Source organism: Moschus berezovskii, chromosome 6 (genome assembly GCF_049115385.1).
Source record: "Moschus berezovskii isolate FMDL1 chromosome 6, NW_MosBer_1.0, whole genome shotgun sequence".
Lineage (NCBI taxonomy): Eukaryota > Metazoa > Chordata > Mammalia > Artiodactyla > Moschidae > Moschus > Moschus berezovskii.
The window spans coordinates 54,236,229-54,258,647 of NC_142465.1; the positions used below are offsets into that span (position 1 = coordinate 54,236,229).

At 40.6% G+C, this 22,419-nt stretch overlaps 2 protein-coding genes across 3 annotated transcripts in view; one reads left to right on the forward strand and one right to left on the reverse strand.

Annotated features, from left to right (window-relative positions):
• The window catches only part of C6H12orf56 (chromosome 6 C12orf56 homolog), a 79,787-nt gene extending 77,273 nt beyond the window's left edge, over window positions 1-2,514 (forward strand). The window contains exon 13 of the mRNA XM_055396456.2: window positions 2,382-2,514. Within this exon, the coding sequence (XP_055252431.2) occupies window positions 2,382-2,508 (127 nt within the window). The 3' untranslated portion in view covers window positions 2,509-2,514. The remainder of the gene's footprint in view (window positions 1-2,381) is intronic.
• Window positions 1-22,419, reverse strand: part of XPOT (exportin for tRNA) — a 181,079-nt gene that overhangs the window by 133,344 nt on the left and 25,316 nt on the right. Inside the window, exon 2 of one of the 2 annotated variants that reach the window (XM_088837063.1) lies at window positions 16,707-16,768. The exons of the other annotated variant lie outside the window; for it this stretch is intronic. The gene's annotated coding sequence lies outside the window, so the exon portion shown is untranslated. The remainder of the gene's footprint in view (window positions 1-16,706; window positions 16,769-22,419) is intronic. 2 annotated transcript variants of the gene reach the window in all.

Consider the following 22,419-nt stretch of genomic DNA (forward strand, 5'->3'; position numbering starts at 1 on the left):
TGTGGCCTAAAGATTTGCTTTAAAAACTTTTACAGGCCAATGCCAATCCTGGTTTTCCTCCACGTGGTTTTATAGCATAGGTTCCATTTTGGTTCCCATGAAAGGGTTTTGGTTGTCCCACTATGAGTTGGTGCACATGCCCTACTTTCTTCCTCCCTTTTTTTGAAGTAAAATTCATATAGCATGAAATTCACCATTTTAAACATTTTAAAGGGTGCAAATTCAGTGGCTTTTTTAATTTTAAAGACTTTATTTTTTGACCCAGGCCTACAGCAGTGAAAGTATTGATTCCTAATCACTGGACTACCAGGGAACTACCAAGACCTTATTATTATTATTATTTTTACTTTTTTGTTTTGGTTGCACCACGTGGCATGCGGGATCGAACTCAGGTCGCCTGCACTGGAAGCACAGAGTCTTAACCACTGGACCACCAGGGAATTCCCTCAGTGGCTTTTAATACACTTCACAATGTTGTGCAACCACCACCCCTATCTAATTGCAGAACATTTTCATCACTCCCAAAGAAGCCTGTTACCCGTGAAGCTGTCACACCCCAAAACCCGGCAACCGCTAATCTACTCTATCTCTGTGGATTTGCCTGTCCTGGACATTTCATACAAATGGAATCACACAACATATGACCTTTGTGTCTGGTTTCTTTCACTTAGCATGATGTTTCCAAGATTCATCCATGTTGTAGCATGGGTCACATAAATCAATGTTTTAAAAACAGTTACGCACATTTAAAAATGAGAACAATGGCAACAATAGTGTCACATGCCTACATGAAAACATTTGGCCAGGGCTTAAAAGCAGCTACCCTCTTGGGCAGACACTGCTCCGTTTAGTTTGCCACTGTCTCCTCTCTTTGTCCTTAGCATCATCCTCCCGACCTGTGATACCCAAGTCTCACATATAGAAATGCTGTAACTGTTCAGTTTGGGGTGGTGCCTGGGCACTGGTGTTTAAGATAAACTCTCCAGGTGATGTTAATGTGCGTCCAGGGTTGAGAAGCAATGCTTGAAGCCGTCCAAGAGTCTAGCTAAAGATTTTTACTTTTGTCTCTTCCCTAGTTTTTTCCTATAGTAGCTGACCCTTGAACAGTGTTGTAGCTAGGGGATGCCACACCCCACATGGTTGAAAATCCATATATAACTTTTGACTCCACCCAAAGTTAACCAATAGCCTATTTTTCACCAGAAGCCATCTGATAACATAAAGTTTATTAATACATATTTTGTATGTTATATGTGTCATATACTGCATTCTTACAATTAAGTCAGCTAGAGAAAATATTATTAAGAAAATCATATTTATTGATACAGGAAGTTCATGTTGTCTTTCAAAAATGAACTGTCTATAAGTATCATATAAGACATTAATTTGTCTTATATGATACAAAGCACTGTAGATGTTACACATATTACAATCACTAGGCAAAAGAAATGAAAATATAATGTGAAAAAGAAATTTATATTTATGTACAGGCATAATGGTTCATGCATTGGTAACAAAGCAGCAGCAATATGATCGCTTTATGGTAACCTGGCTTATACAATAATGAATGAATCATAATAAAATGTTTATGGCACACAGTATTATAGTCATATTCATAATATAGTATTGGAAACATTGTTATTTAAAAAAAGACACCTGTGGTGATGGGCTGATACAGTTTCTCCAATTACAAGAAAGAGAAGCATACTGTATGGTATGTAATTCTTTGAAAGCAAAGTTATAAACAGTAATATGAAAACTAACACATTATCAATTTTATATTAAACATCACCTTATGCCTATGTAAGGAGAGACTCTCCACTGCAAATACAAGCCTCGTGCACAGTGTTCTACACCTATATTTATGTGTACTTACTGAAAAAAATCCAAGCCCAAGTGGATCCATGCAGTTCAAACCCATGTTGTTCAAGGGTCAACTGTACTTCACTGAGGCCGTGGAGACAAACTCTCCTCTTCCCTCAACTTGGTCCTAGTGGGGGGCCAAGCTTCACTCACCCCAGCTTGATTCCTTTCAACTCCCCACTGTGTGTGGCTTGTGAAAACGAGAGCCAGGAGCCTCAGCTCACACTATGGTGAGAACAGTCCTAGTTTCTTTATTGATGCTTTGATAACTGATACATTATTAATGCAATTCACTTTCTTTGCTGAAGTAAAGTGCTTCAGTGAGCTGAAAGGCTCACATATCAGAGGTCTTCTAGGTCACAAATGGAGGAGATTGGAGGGCTAAATGTTGGCAGTCTTGTGGGTTAAACTCTCACACTCAACAGCCCTATGCCAGCAAGTATGTATTTAATGATGTGACTGGTGTGAAAAGTCTTGTTTTTAAAGCTCTCTATTTTGTTTCTTTTTATGATTTGCAGGTACTTTATTCACATGCCAGCACTGGAAAAAAGGCTCCCATTATGTTACCCTATTACCCAACCTACCACTCAACTTTTTCATGAAGTTCTGAAATTGATTGAACAGAAACAATCTGTGAAATGTTAATAAGAGTATAAAATGTTAATTGGAAGTCAACTTAATATTTATTAGAAATACAGCTATTCCTGTATTCTATAAAAAAAGATCTTATTTGAAGGTTCTATCAATACCTCTCTAAGAGAAGTCTTTAAAGTTTTTAATCTGCTACAAAAAAAGAAACTGTTCAATACAATGACATAAAGTGTTGCTGAAGACTAGCATTTTTCTAAAAGAAAAAGTTTCTAAAGACATAAAAGAAACAGAAACCTATGAAGAGCAAGTGTAGAAGGTGCACCCTGATGAGTTTTGGTGTAATAATGGTGACTGGCATGAAGCCACTGACATATGCAAAAATAGATTGTGGGGAGTGTAAATACTGGGCAACAGGATGACACCACCTGTAAAAATTCTAGTGATATAAGTATTCATGGAAGAAGGAGCAGAAGAACATAGACACAGCTATAAGAAAGGTCAGTTCCTCATCTATCATGGGGAAAGAAGCTTAGACTTGCTTCAACAAGACTAAATGCATTCTGCCACTCTTAAACGAACCTGGGGCTAATGAGAGCAGTCTCATAGAGTTTCTGTGAAAGAGAAACTGTCTATAAGCGGTTATGGCTCTTCCAGTTATTTCTAAAATGTCTTACTATATCTTATGGCAGTAAACTAACCCAACAAAAACCTTCACGTTGGCATCCCTGCTGAGCTATTGGATTTGGGCTTCTAAGAACTCAGGAACTGGGTCCTCCATTCAGCTTACTTAAGGGAGTATCAGAGAAGAATCCAGCACCAAGGAAAGAGCCCCCAAGCCAGACTTGTCTGTGCTGTGCAGTGGAGAGAGAATTAAACTCAGGACATCTGATTCCTGGTTCTGGCTAAGCCACTAACTGGCTGCTTGACCTGGAGAAAGCCAGATCTCCTTTCAGGGCCTCCTCTGCTTATGTGGAAGGCTAGGGAGAACTTGTTCTCCAAGTTCTCTTCCAGCTCTGACATTCTCTGCCTGTGATGAGACACTTCTTAGCATTCTGTAGTGGGCAGTGCGTTCCTCTGCTACCCTGGCTCAGTGCCTGGTTGTATGCTGATTTCAACAATACTGTTTTCTTTGGACTAAGCATTTTCCTCCTGGCTGTCATCACCATTGCCCCAGAAAGTGTCTGAGCCTTCTGCACTGTCACCCATCCAAGATTACAAGTCTTCTGCTTTCTAATCTAGGGACAGAAAGGGAGCAAAATGGTGTTTATTGAGTGTCCCAAGCTGTCAGATGAGGGGTTATTCCCAAGAGATGGTTAAACAGGAGAATTGGAAAAGATTCTTAAGACAAAGACAAGCAACACTTGAAACTGGAAAAATGATGGGACAGTAGGCTGACTACTGATGAGTGTGGAGCCTGCAGAATGACAAAAGGACTGACTTAGCTGACTCAGCTCTGCCTTGGCTTCCAGGCAGTGCCCTGGTTCTGGGCGAGGAGTGGCGAGGCTCTGCAGAGGGCTTGGGGGTCTCTTTCCCACGTGGCTTCTTGTCCGTTCCCATTAGTTTTGGACCTTGGGAAGTTATTTAACATCTCTAAGCCTTAATCAAAACAAAAATATAACCTATCCCAGAGGGTTGTTAGATTTAAAAGAAAAGGTATTGCTTAAGCACATAGCATGGCATGTGGAAGTAGTAAGGATTCAGTGCATGCGTGCTCAGTCACTGAGTTATGTCTGATTTTTTGTGACCACTATGGACTGTAGCTTGTCAGGCTCCTCTGTCCATGGGATTATCCAGGCAAGAAATACTGGAATGAGTTGCCATTTTCCCCATTAGGAGATCTTCCCCACCTAGGGATCGAACCCATGTCTCCTGTGTCTCCTGAAATGGCAGGCAGATTCTTTACCACCGAGCCACTGGGGAGTTTTAGGTTTTGGTACTTATTAAACTACTATCAAACCTGGCTGAGAACTTAGAGATTAAAAAGTACTGCCCTTATCTCCAGGACCAATTTGGGGACTAGCTATTATACTCAGCCCCTAATCTAGACAGCACTGAAGAACAGATTCATTTCATTATTAAACTGAAAATTCAATTTTATATTAGCAGGAGTATGATTTCATTAGGTGACTATTTCCACTGCTCATCACCAAGGACTGTAGATTCACAATGCAAGAGCTATGTGGGAAATAGTCTTCCCAAGGGTGGACAGAAAGCTTTTCAGTCATGTAAACTTTTTTTAACCTTTGATTTAAACAGCTAATTACTAACTGATCAAGCAGACTTTGCCATTCTGTCCTTATAGTGTTCCTAACTGATTCACAGACAGTGCGAGAATACACATATGAAGAGTTTCTTCATTTTACTGAAATCTAGATAACCCAGAAACTAGGTTAAGAGGGAAAAGCCTAAAGTCTCTATGATTGATGATGTATTTTACTTATTTCCATACTGACTCTCACTCACTGGTAGTACCACTGTTCAGTGTATAGAAATGCCTGAGTATGGTATTAAGTATGGTATTAAACATGCTATAAGGCATTTGCTAATAGTGGTCACAGCTTGTTGACTGGTGATATGTTTCAGCCAGTGGCATATTTTCTCTGAGGTTAGAATCACTTGTTTTCTATTTAATGTATTTGTATAGTAGAGATGTTTCAATGATAAATGTAGAGGAGAAGCTGGAAATTTCTTGAAAAAAATGAATTTAATGGGAATTTCTGAGCAACCTTGAATAGTATTAACTCACTCTGATTTCTCTTTGTTCACTGTATTTACTTCCAAAATGTAATACTGACTTGTAAGTTCCACCTGAACTTGGTTCCCTGTAGGAAGAAGACAGTCAGCAATTCTTCATCCTATCAGACCAAGCACTGTGTGCCTGTATATCTGTCTTTTGGATCTGAAGATTTTTACATTGAGAGGAAGGCAGAATGATTCTGGCTGGAAACAGGGGTGGTATAACCTTGTGACTGAGAGTCCAGATGCTTTGTCAGCAAGACCTTGTTTTGATTCTTGCCCAACTACTTGTTATCAGACTTTCGGCAGGTTTTTAACTTCTTTCAGAACTTCCATTTTGTCAAGCATAAGTTAATAGAAAGTCTACCTTAAGGGTTTTTGTGAATATTCATTCATTCATATGTAAACAAATAGTTCTACCATTTTCAAGTTCAAAATTATCAATATCTGCAATCTCATATGGTTCAAACAAATAAAAAACCCCTTCAATCGATGGTAGCAGTTATCCTAACAGAAACACTAACTCACTTTAAGAACTTATACTTTAAATACATGTCATTGATTCTAATTTTCCAGGTGGTATGGCACTTTGTTACAACATGGCTTATTCTTGCACAGATTTGGGTGAACCTTAAATCATGTATTAACAGTTCAACTGCAAATTATTAAGTGGGCATAATATAATTTAAAATGTTCAAGTAGAATTTAAAATTTTCTTTCCTGCCTTCTGCCCAAATAAAGAAATCTGTTCTTCCACCAGTCTGCTCCTCCTCAGTGAATTTTACTTCATTCATTCTACCACTCAAAAGAGACAGTTGGGAGACGTTTGTGTTTTCTCCTTTCTCTTCATCCTCTAAACACAATCCATCAGCAGCGCTTACTGGAAATTCCTTCAAAATATATGAATAATCTACTGACTTCTCGTAATTACTCTACTCTTGTCCAAACCTCCATCACCTAATGCAATAAACTATTTCATTACTTTGTTTTCACCCCTGACTCCTACAAAACCCTTCTCTAAAGTGAGAGTGGACTATTCTTTTGAACAAGGAAATCAATATAATTTATGACTTTAAACCTTCTCTTTTCTTCCCATTCAGTTCAGTTCAGTTGCTCAGTCATGTCTGACTCTTTGTGACCCCATGAATCGCAGCACGCCAGGTCTCCCTGTCCATCACCAACTCCCGGAGTTCATCCAAACTCATGTGCATTGAGTTGGTGATGCCATCCAGCCATCTCATCCTCTCTCGTCCCCTTCTCCTCCCGCCCCCAACCTTTCCCAGCATCAGAGTCTTTTCCAGTGAGTCAACTCTTTGCATGAGGTGGCCAAAGTATTGGAGTTTCAGCTTCAGCATCAGTCCTTCCAATGAATACCCAGGACTGATATCCTTTAGGATGGACTGGTTGGATCTCCTTGCAGTCCAAGGGACTCTCAAGAGTCTTCTCCAACACCACAGTTCCAAAGTCCTTACCATGGCTTTCAGGACTCTTAATGACCTGACCTTTGACTACCTTTGTGACCTAATCCAATCACTCTTCTCACTCACTACTCCCTAAGCACTTGGGCCTTTTATGGTTTTCCTTTAAGCCTCCAAGTTCTTTCAAGCCTTGGACATTTGCACTAGCAAATGCTTTCCCCCCAGATTGTCAAGTGTCACTTCAAAGAGGGCTTTTCTGATCACTCCCAAGTGGCCTCTCAATCACTTACCTCACTTTATACTTGTTTTACTTATTTTCTGCAATGCAGGAGTTTAAGAATGTAAGCTTCATGAGGGTCTGGCCCTCATTCATCTTATTCATGACTATATCCCAACATCTGGGATAGTGCTATCCCAATATCTGGCTATTCTACAAAGTGCCTCTTCTATGCTGAGTTGAAAGCATGGTCTAAAGAAACATGTAGAAGGAGACCACAGACAGGAGTGCCAGCCCCAGTTGCCACATAACAGCAAACTCACAAAAAGGCCCCAAGTAAGACCTCTAGAAGAACTGTCCAGGCAAGCCACAGAATTGTGAGATATAATAAAAGGTTGGATTTTTTCCAGCTTTACTGAGGTATAATTGACTAATAAAACTGTAAGGTAGTTAAAGTAAACAATGTGATGATTTGATATTCTTGTACTCTGTGAAGGGATTTCGATCCTGGGTGTTCATTAGAGGGACTGATGCTAAAGCTGAAGCTGCAATACTTTGGCCACCTCATGCGACGAGTTGACTCACTGGAAAAGACTCTGATGCTGGGAAAGGTTGGGGGCGGGAGGAGAAGGGGATGACCAAGAATGAGATGGCTGGATGGCATCACCGACTCTGTGGACATGAGTTTGAGTGAACTCCGGGAGTTGGTGATGGATAGGGAGGCCTGGCGTGCTGTGATTCATGGGGTCACGGAGAGTCGGACACGACTGAGCGACTGAACTGAACTGAACTGAACTGAGAAGGGATTTTCCCCACCCTCACCCCTCACCCTGACTCAAGGTAATCCATCCCTTACCTCCCATAGATATCTTTTTTTTTTGAGGGGGAGGGGAACCATTTAAGCTCTACTGTCTTAGCAAATTTCAATTATATAATACAGTGTTACCAGCTATGGTGACCATGTTATACATCAGGTACTCAGACCTTATTCATCTCATAATTAAATGTATTTATCACTTCATGGGAAATAGATGGAAAAACAGTGGAGACAGTGTCAGACTTTATTATTTTGGGCTCCAAAATCACTGCAGATGCTGATTGCAGCCATGAAATTAAAAGATGCTTACTCCTTGGAAGGAAAGTTATGACCAACCTAGATAGTATATTAAAAAGCAGAGACATTACTTTGCCAACCAAGGTCCGTCTAGTCAAGGCTATGGTTTTTCCCATGGTCATGTATGGATGTGAGAGTTGGACTATGAAGAAGGCTGATCGCTGAAGAATCGATGCTTTTGAACTGTGGTGCTGGAGAAGACTCTTGAGAGTCCCTTGGACTGCAAGGAGATCCAACCAGTCCATTCTAGAGGAGATCAATCCTGGGTGTTCATCGGAGGGACTGATGCTAAAGCTGAAACTGCAATACTTTGGCCACCTCATGCGACGAGTTGACTCACTGGAAAAGACTCTGATGCTGGGAAAGGTTGGGGGCGGGAGGAGAAGGGGACGACGGAGAATAAGATGGCTGGATGGCATCACCAACTCGATGCACATGAGTTTGGGTGAACTCCGGGAGTTGGTGATGGACAGGGAGGCCTGGCGTGCTGTGATTCATGGGGTCGCAGAGAGTCGGACACGACTGAGCGACTGAACTGAACTGAACTGATACCCTTAAAAGTTTGGAGAAGTACCAACCTCTCCCTATTTCCCCATCCCAGCCCCTAGCAACCACTTTCTATCCTCTGTTTCTATGAGCTTATCTTTTTTTAAAAAAATAAGTGTGATTTTTAAGCCTCTAAGTTTTGGGGTGGTTTATTATGTAGCAATGGGTAAACAGAACAAGGACATTTTCATTTATTTTAAATACATTCAGAGCATTCTATCAATGTTAGTGTAATTCCAAATTAAATCATTTGCCACAATCAAGCACTCTAATCAGCATAACTATTTTACTTATCTGTTCTTCCAACTTTTTTCTAAAAGTTGGCTAAACATGGCTAAAATCATAAAATCATTTTCCCTTTTGTCATTTTAAATGGACTAGACAGTATTCCACAGAATTCTAATCCTTTTAAAATGGGTTTTATATTTGTCTAAGCCTGAAGCACAGCAGGGTCCACACCGTCACTGTCCCTGACGGGGGAGGAGCCCTTGGAGTCGCAGAGCACAAATAACAGCTGACCACTTAAGTGCTGACAGTCCATGACGAACACCAAGAGGACCGGGACTGCTGCCGCCTTCACCTTCCTCTCTGAGCCAGGCCCCAGGAGGGACTGACGAGGAAGTTCTACAGCCTGGAGGAGGTGAGGCTTTGAAGGTTATAGATCAGAGACCTCTGGCTGCTGGGTTAGGAAAAACCTTGGGGCAAAGGGTTTTCTTTTCTTTGGTTTTCCTATTTTTCTTTTCCTTTCTTGTTTTCTTCTACTTGGAAGGTGATTTTGTAGAACTAAGAGGGGCTAGAGGTGGAACAAGAGAAAAGAAAGCAAGATTAATATTTGCCCTAAGATTCTGAGAGGCAAAGGGGACCGTTAAGTTTCCTTCTGGGTGGTCCACTCCTTTGAAGACCCCAGGAGAGGTGTAGGGTTTCAGGGCATAAGTTGTGCCTGTAATTAAAGATGCTGGATTTGATGGAGCCACTAATTCCCTTTCTCCCTCTTTCTACTTGTGGGTGTGCAGACGGAGTAGTTAGTGGCAATGGTAGTGACGGTGGTTAGTGATTTGTTTTGCCAGCAAAGGCTTCCCAGGTGGTGCTAGTGGTAGAGAACCTGCCTGCCAATGCAGGAGACAAAAGAGACACAGGTTCGATCCCCAGGTTGGGAAGATCCCCTGGAGAAGGAAATGGCAACCCACTCCAGTGTTCTTGCGGAGAATCCCATGGATAGAGGAGCCTGGTGGGCTATAGGCCATGTGGTCACAAAGAGTCGGACATGACTGAAGTGACGTAGCAGAAGTATCAGGGCAGTACAGGAGGGTGGAGGGTGTAGATCAAGTGGAAGAGAGCCATTGTGGGGTTTTGTGGGCTATTCTGCAATATTAACCATTCTTTAGAACATTGTTCCTACATGGAAATTACTTTGTCTTCAGCACAGCTAACCAAATGAATTTGGAGAGGACACATTTATAAAGGGAGTATTTTATATCCTAGGGCTTCACAGGTGGCTCCATGGTGAAGAACCCGCCTCCCAATGCAGGAGACATGGGTTCTGTTCCTGGGTAGGGAAGATCCCTTGTAGAAAGAAATGGCAACCCACTCCAGTATTCTTGCTTGGGAAAGCTCAATGACAGAGGAGACTGGTGGGCTACAGTCCATGGGGGTTGCAAGAGTCAAACACTGCTGCTGCTGCTGCTGCTAAGTCACTTCAGTCGTGTCCGACTCTGTGTGACCCCATAGACGGCAGCCCACCAGGCTCCCCCGTCCCTGGGATTCTCCAGGCAAGAACACTGGAGTGGGTTGCCATTTCCTTCTCCAATGTGTGAAAGTGAAAAGTGAAAGTGAAGTCGCTCAGTCATGTCCGACCCCTAGCGACCCCACGGACTGCAGCCTACCAGGCTCCCCTATCCATGGGATTTTCTAGGCTTGGCAACTAAACATTTTACATCTATTACCAACTATAACCACCAGGGGGCAAAATTGGACAAGGAAGACAGAAAAACAACTGCTCTGGGAGTTTTGATTGCTAAACTTTTAATTCCTGCTGATCTTCAAAATTAAATTAATTTTTGTTGTCAGTCTTCTTTAATATGTACTAACATAAATCTAGGTGTGAGAAAACTGTTCTTTTGTGCTCAGTCGCTTCAGTCGTGTCCGACTCTGTGATCCCATGCACTGAAGCCCACCAGGCTCCTCTGTCATCCTTTGGGGGATTCTCCAGGCAGGAATTCTGGAGTGGGTTGCCATGTCCTCTGCCAGGGTATCTTCCCAACCCAGGGATCGAACCTGCGGCTCCTGTGACTCCTACATTGCAGGTGTATTCTTTACCAACTGAGCCATCTGGGAAGCCCCCATATGTTCTTATAAAATCAGCACAAATGTATAGTTTAAAAGTTTATAAAATTAAATGTAAATGTCAATGTCACATGTGATGTTTTGCTCAAACTCCACCTCTCCTCGCAAAATGAAAATGGTAGAATGTATCACAAAAGCCCTTAAGTTCTTCAGTCTCCTGGCATCACATTTCACTCTGCTCTTCAGAACTACTACACATCTTTATGTACAGGCTAACCTCGGACTGTCCCTCGGCTTGAACATTTCACTATGTTTGAAATCTGCTTGTGTTATTTTATTTCCCCAATGTATTGCTATTTAAAAAATTTTTCTTTTAAATTAAAAGAAAATTTTTGAAATATGGTTGATTCACATAGCCACAGTGTTATTTATTTTTTGCCACGACCTGCGGTATGTGGGATTCTAGTTCCCCAACCAAGGATCAAACTGCTGTCCCCTGCATTGGGAGGGCGACAAGTCTTAACCACTGGACTACCAGGGAGGTTACCTGCTTCTATTCTCTTTTTGGCTGAGGACACTCAAAGTTCCTCCACTTAGGGACAAACAATGGCCCAACATAAACAATGCAAACACAGGCATTCCACTGAAATAAAAACGAAACTTTAAACTTCCTAAGAAACTCCACAGACTTTCAAGCAGACGTCCAGACCCCAGTTTGAGAGGCTCTGCTGCAGAGGCTAAGGGCTCACAATGATTTTTTAAGTATGGTGACTTAACATCATGGTGTTCTTGGATGGTTTACACATTTTTTTCCCCAGCACCTCTGCTATATTTTCAACAGTGTCCTCATTTGGATGATAAAGTAATAAGGTTATATCTGTACCCTGGTTAGAAGCCAGTCTCAGTGTGGAATTTTAGGATCAGGAAAGCTCTGTGCCTTAGCAGTGGGAGTTAAGAAGCAAAAGTTAAACCTACTTAGAGAAGTTTATCGGGCTTTATTGAGAAGCATATCCAGTCTAATATGAGTAAAGCTTTGGGGGTTCAACCAAACCTTTGATATGTTCTGATTTTCTTTTGTGACTCAGAAGTGTCAGGGGTTCCCCTGGCTCCCGCATATTAACAAAACACCACTTCAAAACACAGGCTGTAAGAAAGGAAATATTAATACATAGAGTGAAAGATTTCATCACACTAAGGATTCTCTGATATTTGAGAGCATACAAGGTCATTTTTGGGTAGGAGGGGTGAAACTTCTGAGAAGACCACATTTACTCAGAGAAGCTGGAAGACTGGACAGTAGTTTGTAACTATATGACATAATTTGGCTAGCATGATGCTTTGGGCTTGCTACACAACAAAATGATTCCTCGCCGCCAAGTCTCAAGACCAAATTCAGTTGCCAGTGTGACTTCAGATGGCTCTGTGTTAGCAATAAAGATGCCACAAAACAGTGATTTTTAAGGAGGCGGAGAAATATTTCTCTAAAATGGCCCATAGACTGAAATTTGCTGAGACTGGTCTGTTGAAGTGGATACTAATGACAGCATTCTGGCAACTCAGAGTTCTCATTCCTTCAGATGATGACTATTATTAGCATTATTTCATATTTATCAAGCCCCAACTGGGGCAACTTGTCATAATGGACAGGGAAGAGAGAGGGGGAGAAAAGCACCATCTGTCCTTGGCATATGTGCTGGGGACACTCAATGTGGCGAAAATGTCTAAATGTGGTCTGTCAGAGGTTTGGGAGGTTTCATACAATTTTCAAGGATCTCGCTGTCCCAGAGAGTATGGGTTTAGTTGAACTAATTTGGAGTTAGTTGGATACTTAGGATACACAAAAATTAATAAAACTTTGTCTCTGTTCTAAAAAGCTAAATTCTCTAAGCTAAACTGAGTACAACCTTCAAAACTTTTGCCATATCATCTGTATTTTTTATTTACTCCTTATTTTTCTAACATTATTTACTCCTTATTTTCTAAAATCATTATTTACTCCATATTTTTCTAGTACCTCTACCTAGTTTAGAGTATCTGGGAAATCATGGAGTTGATGTTCTAGATATATATATATTTAAATACTTACATATTTCTAATATGCATTTTAAATAAACACAATTCTAAAAATTTTTAATGCCTTTACCTTGGATTATTCTAAAATCATCTTTGTACCACTTTATGGGAATGATAACAGTAAGGAACACTTAAAGAAGATATTCAGTTCAGTTCAGTTCAGTTCAGTCGCTCAGTCGTGTCCAACTCTTTGCGACCCCATGAATCACAGCACACCAGGCCTCCGGAGCTGTCCATCACCAACTCCCGGAGTTCACTCAAACTCATGTCCATCGAGTCAGTGATGCCATCCAGCCATCACATTCTCTGTCGTCCCCTTCTCCTCCTGCCCCCAATCCCTCCCAGCATCAGAGTCTTTTCCAGTGAGTCAACTCGTCGCATGAAGATATTACAAGGGTAGAATAAAGAAAGGGTTACAGGAAATCACAGAAAAAAGTTTAATTCTGATTGGGTTCATTAACAAGGCCGAACTTAGAAGATTTAGTATTTGTGGAGATTTTAAAAGTATCTACGCGGGTAATATTGTTTCATAAGTGTGCAATTTTGTTTCAAACTGAAGAAGATGGCAAAAGATTCAACAAAGCTTGGTGATGAGTGCACAGATATCCCTATATTATTATCTTCTCTGTATGCTTGAAATATTTTATGATAATAAAATGTGTCTAGGATTTGGAGAAGAGAAAAGCATTCCAAGTAGAAAAGAAAGTATGAGTGAAAGCACAAAATCCTGAAATTCAGGTGAGGTGTCTCCAACAGAGGGCTTCCCCAGTGGCTCCGTGGTAAAGTATTCTTGCTTGGAGAATCCTATGGACAGAGGAGCCTGGCAGGCTACAGTCCATGGCGTCGCAAAGAGTTGGACATGACCGAAGCGACTTAGCACATGCACATCTTTGATAGAAGGTAAGCGTCAGAAAATTAAGTTGAGGCAGATCATGTGGGACACTGGCTAAGTTTTCCTGAAGAAGAGGTCTGCAGGCATGGGACATCCCTGGAGGCTTCTGATGATCATATATAACCAGAGCAGTAGATCAGGAACAGAACTCTAGGAGAGAACTGCAAGATGTGGAGAGCCCAAATTTGGAAGGATCTTATAATAATGACTGAAGTGAAAATACGGTAGTCTCCCTAAGACCCATAATATACTGATTTGCTCCCTTGTTTTGCTCGTTTGCATCCCCGATTTTTATTTTTTAAAAATCCATTTCTACTGGGTAGTGATATTTCCTCCTTCCTATCCTAGATTCTTTGTAGTCTCATCAACTACATTGTAGACAAGAGTCTCACCCAACTATATTTTCTGTAAATGAACAGACAGTAAACATTTTATGCTTTGCAGGCCATGTAGTCAATGTTGTAACTATTCAGTTCTGCTGCAGGGAGAAAGGCAGCCACAGACAATACAAAATAAATTGGTGAGACTGTATTTCCCTAAAACTTTATTTATAGACACGGAAATTGAAATTTCAGATAAATATTCTTCTTTTGATGTTTTTCAACATTAAAAAAATGTAAAAACCATTCATAGTTTTTACACTGTATAAAAATAAGCTGTAAATTACAGAAATGCAAAACAAAACCTAATGAGATATCATTCCTCACCCCTTGATGGCTATAATCAAAAAGACAAATAATAACACGTGTTGGCAAGAATATGCAGAAGCTGCAACCCTCATACATTACTGTGGGAATTGCAAAATGTCACAGCAGCCTTGGAAAACAGTTTGGCAGTTTCTCAAACATCTAAGCAGGGAGTTATATATGATCTAGCAATTCCACTCCTACGTATATACCCAAGAGAAATGAAAATATATGTCCACACAAAACACTGTACACAAATGTACAGCATTATTCATCACAGTCAAAATGTGGAAACACCCATTTCATTCTTTTGGCAGAAAGAAAGAAAGCAGCATTGTTGTGCCACAACCTGGATGAATCCTGAAAACATGCTAAGTGAAAGAAGCCCGTCGCAAAAAAACCACCTATTGTATGATTCCACTTACAAGAAACGTCCAGAATATACACATCTATAGACAAAAAACAAAAAAAGGATACGAGGGCTGGCAGGTTTTGGCGACAGGTAGAGGAACTGCTCATGGGTGAGGGTTTTTTTGGGATATGTGATGAAAATGTTATAAAATCAATTGTGGTGAAGATAGTGCAACTCAGTAAATACACCAAAAAACCATGAACTGTACACTTTAAAAGGGCAACTGTAGGGTATGTGAATTATATCTCAATAAAGCTGTTAAAAAGTAAATAATGGGCTGCAGGCTAACTGGTCCCGTAGGTGGCAGTTTTCCAGCCTCTGCAGTAGATACCGGATGAACTGGCTGCTTTCAGAAGCTTACTAGTAGACTCGGGTATTTCAACTTGGAAAATTCAGTTTAGGAGAGCTGGAAGATAACTGTAGACAGGCTTTTGTTCTTGGGTCCTGCTGATGAGGCAATCTATAAGTCTCACAGATGTGTGATATAAGCAATGATGAATTTCTGTTTATAAAGTCAGGAATTTAGCTCACAAACTCAGATACACTCAGATTCTCTGTGGTTTCCAACAGTGAGGTCCTGCAAAGCCACTAGGTTTCGAGGACCTTCACCTGGTCCCAGCTGAGCTGCCCAGGCAAGTATTTTGTCCATCTTTATTCCTATAGACCAGCTGGCTGCTTAGCTTAAATTCTCCAGCTTTCCATGATTAAAAAACAAAGCTTTGGGACTTCCCTGGTGGTCCAGGGGCTAAGACTCCATGCTCCCAATGCAGGGAGTCCAGGTTTGATCCCTGATTAGGGAACTAGACTACACATGCCATAACTAAAGATCCCATGTGCCACAACCGAGACGAGGAACAGACAAGTAAATAAATAAACAAAACAAAACTTTCTCTCATTACCTATCTAGAGAGGTAATGTGAGGTGTGACGGTAAATTTAATCTAAATTTTTCTTCCTATAATTAGAGTCTTGGCCAAGGCAACTGCTTAGATAGTTTCTGTACTGTAACTGTGGCACTAGGCATTCAATCCACAAATATTTATTTAGTAGGTATGTGTCAGGCACTATTCCAACCACTAGAGATACAGTAATAAACAAGAACTTAAAAACCCCTGACTTCATGGCATGGCATTTATATTCTAATAAGATGAAGTCTCCTCTTCTTTTATCTGCATCTTTCCATCATGAATTAATCTTGAGTAAGACTCCTATGCTTCAAGAGAAGTCATTTCACCTCTCCCTCTGTTTCTAGACAGGACAGATCTAAACTCATCCACAGGGAAGTCCTGTGAATTCTGTCCACAACAGAATTTCAAAACACATACTTCTTCCCATCTTTACTAGTCCAAACCAATATCATTAACACCTATGTTACAGCAATAGCTTTTTTAGGGGTTTCCTGAATCTTAAATTTCTCCACAGTTACTTTTAAAATAAAATCTGATTATATCCTTTTTTTAAAAAACTTTCCAATAGCTTTTTCATTTTTCTTAGGATTAAGTCCAAAATATATACCCTGGCCCATAGTGGCATTACATGTCCTGGTCCCTACCTACCTCCCCTCAAATCACTCTACCCTTGGCTCAAAATTTTCCCACCACATCGGTCTTCTCTCTTTTTTCCCCATCCTTCCCCACCCCCATGTTTTCTCTTTATCTTGAGCATGCCAAGCCCCTTCATACCTCATTCATACTTGTATTCCCAAAATTCAGCTTTACTTTCTCAGTAAAGCTACCTTCAACTCCACTCTATCATAGACTTTGAGCTATTAGACAAATAAGCTATGTTATTATTTACTTAATAAATGCCATCTCCAGTAGACTATGAGCTTCTTACAGGGGCCTTATATCTTCTGTTCATGATTATATCTCCTTACCTAGCTCAGGATTTGGCTGATCACAGATGCTCAACAGATGTTTTCAATAAGAAATGGAAACTCTGAAAAACATCAATTAAGACAGGAAGACTATGAAATTACTTTAAAAATGTAAAAGTACTTTAAGTACACACATTATAACTTAGAATAAAGAGAATGAGAAGAAGGACAGAAATATGATTAGGAAAGAAGGAAATGAGATGGGGAGAGAGGGACAAAAAGAGAGGACATAGAGCCACGGCTCTAAGCAAGAGAAGCAGCGTGGTAAAAAGAGAATTTCATTTAAAATAAAAACTGGTGAGGCTTTGACTGAAACAGCATTTATTTTAGGAATGATGCTTTTACGAGACTTGGAAAGTTATAATTTAGGACTGCTACTCATGTAGCGGTCAGAATAAAGACCATCCCAAATTTTTGAAAAGGACAGTTTTTTCCACTTCTTCGCATCTTTTGTCTTAAATCCTTAGAATCTTCTGAATGAGATATTACATGCCTTCCTCAGGAGAACTAGAAGTTTTAGGAAACAAAACACATAGTGGTGTGCTTGCTTTTAAGAGTGAAGCTTTCAGTTTACTTCCAGCCTTAATTCTTGGGATAATCTGTGCTTCATCCCCTCTCTCTTCAACCTCTGCGTGTGGTGATAGCTAACTATTTAAAAATGGGAGAGAATTTTTAGTTTTATTATTGATTGTCAAGACGAGGTCATTTGTAGAAAAAATGTTTAATTATATTCAGAAAGCACAGCTCCAAAAGTCTCCATGAAGACCTTTGCCCTACATGTAAATAGATAAATGGATGGAAATGTCAACTTTAAGTAACACAGGTGAGAACAACAGAAATGAATGATCAGAGGAATCAAAATTTAATGACACATACATACTTAGGAAAAAAACACCCAAAAGATCTTCTCTGAGGAACACAAGATATAAATTTAATGATGTTACTAAAAGAACTAAACAAATCCATGATCATTTAAAACACAGGGAGAGTCCTTTTGTCTTAATGAGGGCTCCAATCTTTTACAGAATTGACTAGAAAGAAAATGTAGACAAATACAACTCCAATCTATTTGGGAGTTTAAATAGTGTCCATTTATGATAACAACATTTATATTCTATTAAGAAAACTGACAAAAAGATTTTCTGGGGTTCACAGTACAGCATTAATAAAACTGAATACCATAATTATTCAACAACTAATTACTGAGTTCCTACATTTGCCTTCCAGCTGAGCTATTTCAAATCCTAAGCAATGATGCTGTTAAAATCCTGCACTCAATATGCCAGCAAATATGGCAACTCAGCAGTGGCCACAGGACTGGAAAAGGTCAGTTTTTGTTCCAATCCCAAAGAAGGACAATGTCAAAGAATGTTCAGACTACCACACAATTGCACACATTTCACATGCTAGCAAAGTAATGCTTAAAATTCTCCAAGCCAGGCTTCAACAGTATGTGAACCGTGAACTTACAGATGTTCAAGCTGGGTTTAGAAAAGGCAGGGGAACCAGAGATCAAACTGCCAACATCCGTTGGGATCATAGAAAAAGCAAGAGAATTCCAGAAAAACATCTACTTCTGCTTCATTGACTATGCTAAAGCCTTTGACTGTGTGGATCACAACAAACTTGAAAAATTCTTATAAAAGAGATGGGAATAAAGGACCATCTTACCTGCCTCCTGAGAAACCTGTATGTAGGTCAAGAAGCAACAGTTAAAACTGACATGGAAAAATGGACTGGTTTCAAATTGGGAAAGGAGTACATCAAGGCTGTATATTGTCATCCTGCTTATTTAACTTATATGCAGAGTACACCATGCGAAATGCTGGGCTGGATGAAGCAAATGCTGAAATTAAGACTGCTGGGAAAAATATCAATAACCTCAGATGTGCAGATGACACCACCTTAATGTCAGAAAGCAAAGAGGAACTAAAGAGCCTCTTGATGAAGGTGAGAGAGGACAATGAAAAAGCTGGCTTAAAACTCAACACTCAAAAAACGAAGATCATGACATCCAGTCCCATCACTTCATGGCAAATAGATGGGGAAACAATGGAAACAGTAACAGACTTTATTTTCTTGGGCTGCAAAATCACTGCAGATGGTGACTGCAGCCATGAAATTAAAAGACGCTTGCTCCTTGGAAGAAAAGCTATGACAAACCTAGACAGTGTATTAAAAACAGAGACATTACTTTGCTGACAAAGGCCCACATAGTCAAAGCTATGGTTTTTCCAGTAGTCATGTATGGAAGTGAGAGTTGGACCATAAGGAAAGCTGAGTGCCAAAGAATTGATGCTTTTGAACTGTGGTGTTGGAGAAGACTCTTGAGAGTCCCTTGGACAGCAAGGAGATCAAACCAGTCCATCATAAAGGAAATCACTCATGAATAGTCATTAGAAGGACTCATGCTGAAGTTGAAGCTCCAACACTTTGGCCACCTGATGCAAACAGTCAGTTCATTAGAAAAGACCCTGGTGCTGGGAAAGATTGAAGGCAGGAGAAGGGGGAGATAGAGGATGAGATGGTGGGAGATGGTGAAGGACAGGGAAGCCTGGTATGCTGCAGTCCATGGGGTCACAAAGAGTTAGACACGACTGAGTGACTGAATAACAACAACAATTACTATCAACTATGTGCAGTTACTGTAAAGATGAGTAAGACCCAGTGCCCCTCTTCAAGATTACTATACGGCAAGCTTGTAATACGTTAACTACAGAGACAATTACGTGATAAAATAGTTGAGAATAAATGAACAGGAAGTACAGAGTTTTATGAGTTAGAGGGCAAAGAGGCTTGGTTTTACCTTATTGAGATCATCAGTAAAATTTTCATGAAGGAAGTAGCATTTGAAATGAGGCTTGAAAAACAGTAACTTTTTCATATTCTGGGATATGAGAGAATAATATGCCTGGCCATTGGTACAGTAACAGCAAAGGTACAGAAGTGGGAAAGGAGGAGAGATTTTTAGGGAACTCAGTAACTATTTTGCCAACGTATAAATTGGATGTTTTGGGGAGAGGGCAGTTGGATATACCACAACTGGACAAGTAGGCTGGAGTCAGGCTGTGAGGAGCTTTTCAAATTCGTTCCCTCACTTCTTCAGCATTGACTGAGCACCTGTGCCTGCCATTGTTTTAAACACAGGGGTCAAAAAACAGGACACGAGAGTGCTGGAAGCATGTCAACTGTGTCTTCACAGACGTTCACCACTATAAGCCTAAACATTCTTTTCATAAAATGAAGTCATATTATTTGTCTGCTCCCCAAACTTCATACTGAATTAGTCAAGCTTATTAACGGTGGTACCTGAGTCCATGAGATCCCTGTCTCACAGGGGTTCAAAAGTAATTTTGAGAAAGAAAGAAACACATTTGCAACCAAATATACTTTTCATTATACACTCTAATTTCCAGGAACTAGGTCAAATTCCTTAGCAGGTTTGGAAGGATTTAACCTGTTCCTCTCTGGTAATGGCGACCTCTGCAGCTTGTTCTGTGAGAGGCTGGTCCCATCTGGTTTGTCCCAATGGGGTGATATCATGACAATAATCACATCCCAGTAGCTGATACATCGACCAGCCAAATTTGGACTTTATCAACTGGAAGCAACTGCTAAAGAATTCTAAGGACAAATTCTTGCAGCTGTTTTCAGCCTCAAACATGACTGGAATATCAATCTGTAAGCTGGAGGTGGCACATGCTGAGAATCTGTTGAAACTACAGGAACCCAGATTTAAAAGTGGCAAATTTAGGCACCCCCCTGGCTATTAAAACAAAGAGGCTACGTCCGCATTTAAATACTTTAAAAAAAGAAATGTGAAATAACAAGACATTAAGAGTAGAAATGAAAGTCATTGACATGCAGGGCAATTATACAGATGACAAATTAAAATGAAATGTAAGAATATATTAGGGAAAAGGCCACACTAAAAGATTATCATTCACTCAAAGCGTTATAATAAGAAGGCTTCCCAGGCTGAGTGTTCATTGAAAATAAGGTGCCCAAAAAGCTTTCTCAGTTTGAAGTTCAAATCTGGTGAACTCCCTGTCCTCTGGGCTTTAACCCAGGCCTGACATTACTCACTCAGGAACTGCTGCCAACCTTGTCTTTGCATCCAAGCAGAAAACAGCACTGCAAGTCTTCACAACGGCCTTACTGGTGCAAGTGGATTTACTCATCTACCTACTATACACAGGTTAGTCTTCTGATAAGATAAAGTCTTAGAGTACCTAATCTTTGTCCTTTCACCCCTCCAATCTGAAACGCACGTTGGGCCAGTCCAATTAGGAAAATGGCCTAGTTTTGATCCTCTAGATAAATATAGGAGGTTTCTTTTTTTCTTTTTTTCTGGGTGGGGGGATTGCTGCAAGGCTTACAGGATCTTAATTCCCCAATCAGGAGCTGAACCCATCCCCTTGGCAGTGAGAGTGCAGAGTCCTAACCACTGGACTGCCAGGGAATTCCCAGGAGTCATTTTTAAAATCAAATTTCTGCTGGGTGACTCTCTCTATAGCTTAGAAAGGAAGACACAGCAGAAATATAATTTATTCAATTCAGTCAATCAGTATATGCATTTTAGTGCCTAATATATTCTTAGCACTGTGTTTGATGCTATCAGGAAGAGAAGTGTCAGAGGCTAATAGTCAGGGGTTACAGGATCAACACAAATAAATAAGGAAGGTATAAGACAGTACATGATGAGCTGTTCTCTCTCTCCTTTCTATATACTGTGCTAAGAAGGCACCCTCTCAAACTGCCTTGCTACCATGGTGACAGTTACTAAGAATGCACAGATCCACATGTGAACAGGTTACAGAGTTCTGTTTTGTCGTTGCTCTTGTTTCTAAATATGCAGTTTCTTCAGTGAGATGAATGGTTCTTAATATCAGTCTCCAATTTTCTCTGTGAATTCTCTGGATTCAAGTCTTAGAGAGCACCTCAGCCCACCCAGGCTGATCCTGCACAATCTGGGAGTTGCTCCTGTTGCTTGGGGATCAGGCTTTAACCTTTCATGTGTAGCATCGAGTGACCTCAAGTGTCCCAGGCCTCTAGGTTTACCTGGCTCTTTAATACATAGGTTATGATTCCCCAAGGTTACCCCGAGGTTAAGAAAGAATTCTTGATCTTTTCTAAATTCCTGCTTTTTAGTGATGGCATCCTGAGCCTTAAGACATTCCTTTCTTTCATTAACAGACTGCTAGTGACTATATGGAGAAGGAAATGGCAACCCACTCCAGTGTTCTTGCCTGGAGAATCCCAGGGACGGGGGAGCCTGGTGGGCTTCCGTCTATGGGGTCACACAGAGTCGGACACGACTGAAGTGACTTAGTAGTAGTAGTAGTAGTGATGGCATCACCGACTCTGTGGACATGAGTTTGAGTGAACTCTGGGAGTTGGTGATGGACAGGGAGGCCTGGCGTGCTGTGATTCATGGGGTCGCAAAGAGTCAGACACGACTGAGTGACTAAACCGAACTGAATCTCCTTTTTGCCCCACTTGATCCTAGTTGTCACCACTGCCCGCTCCTCATTTATTCCCCAAGCACCATTCTGTACAAGTGGTTGTTTATAAAAGACTTACTGAAGGTCTGGGGATTACAAGAGGAATTAGTATACTGTAAGCACAGGACAGAAAATATAAGTATCCAAAAGTTCTATGGTTGTTTTCAGCACAGGGAATTTATCACTATATTTTCTTCTCAGGTACTGCC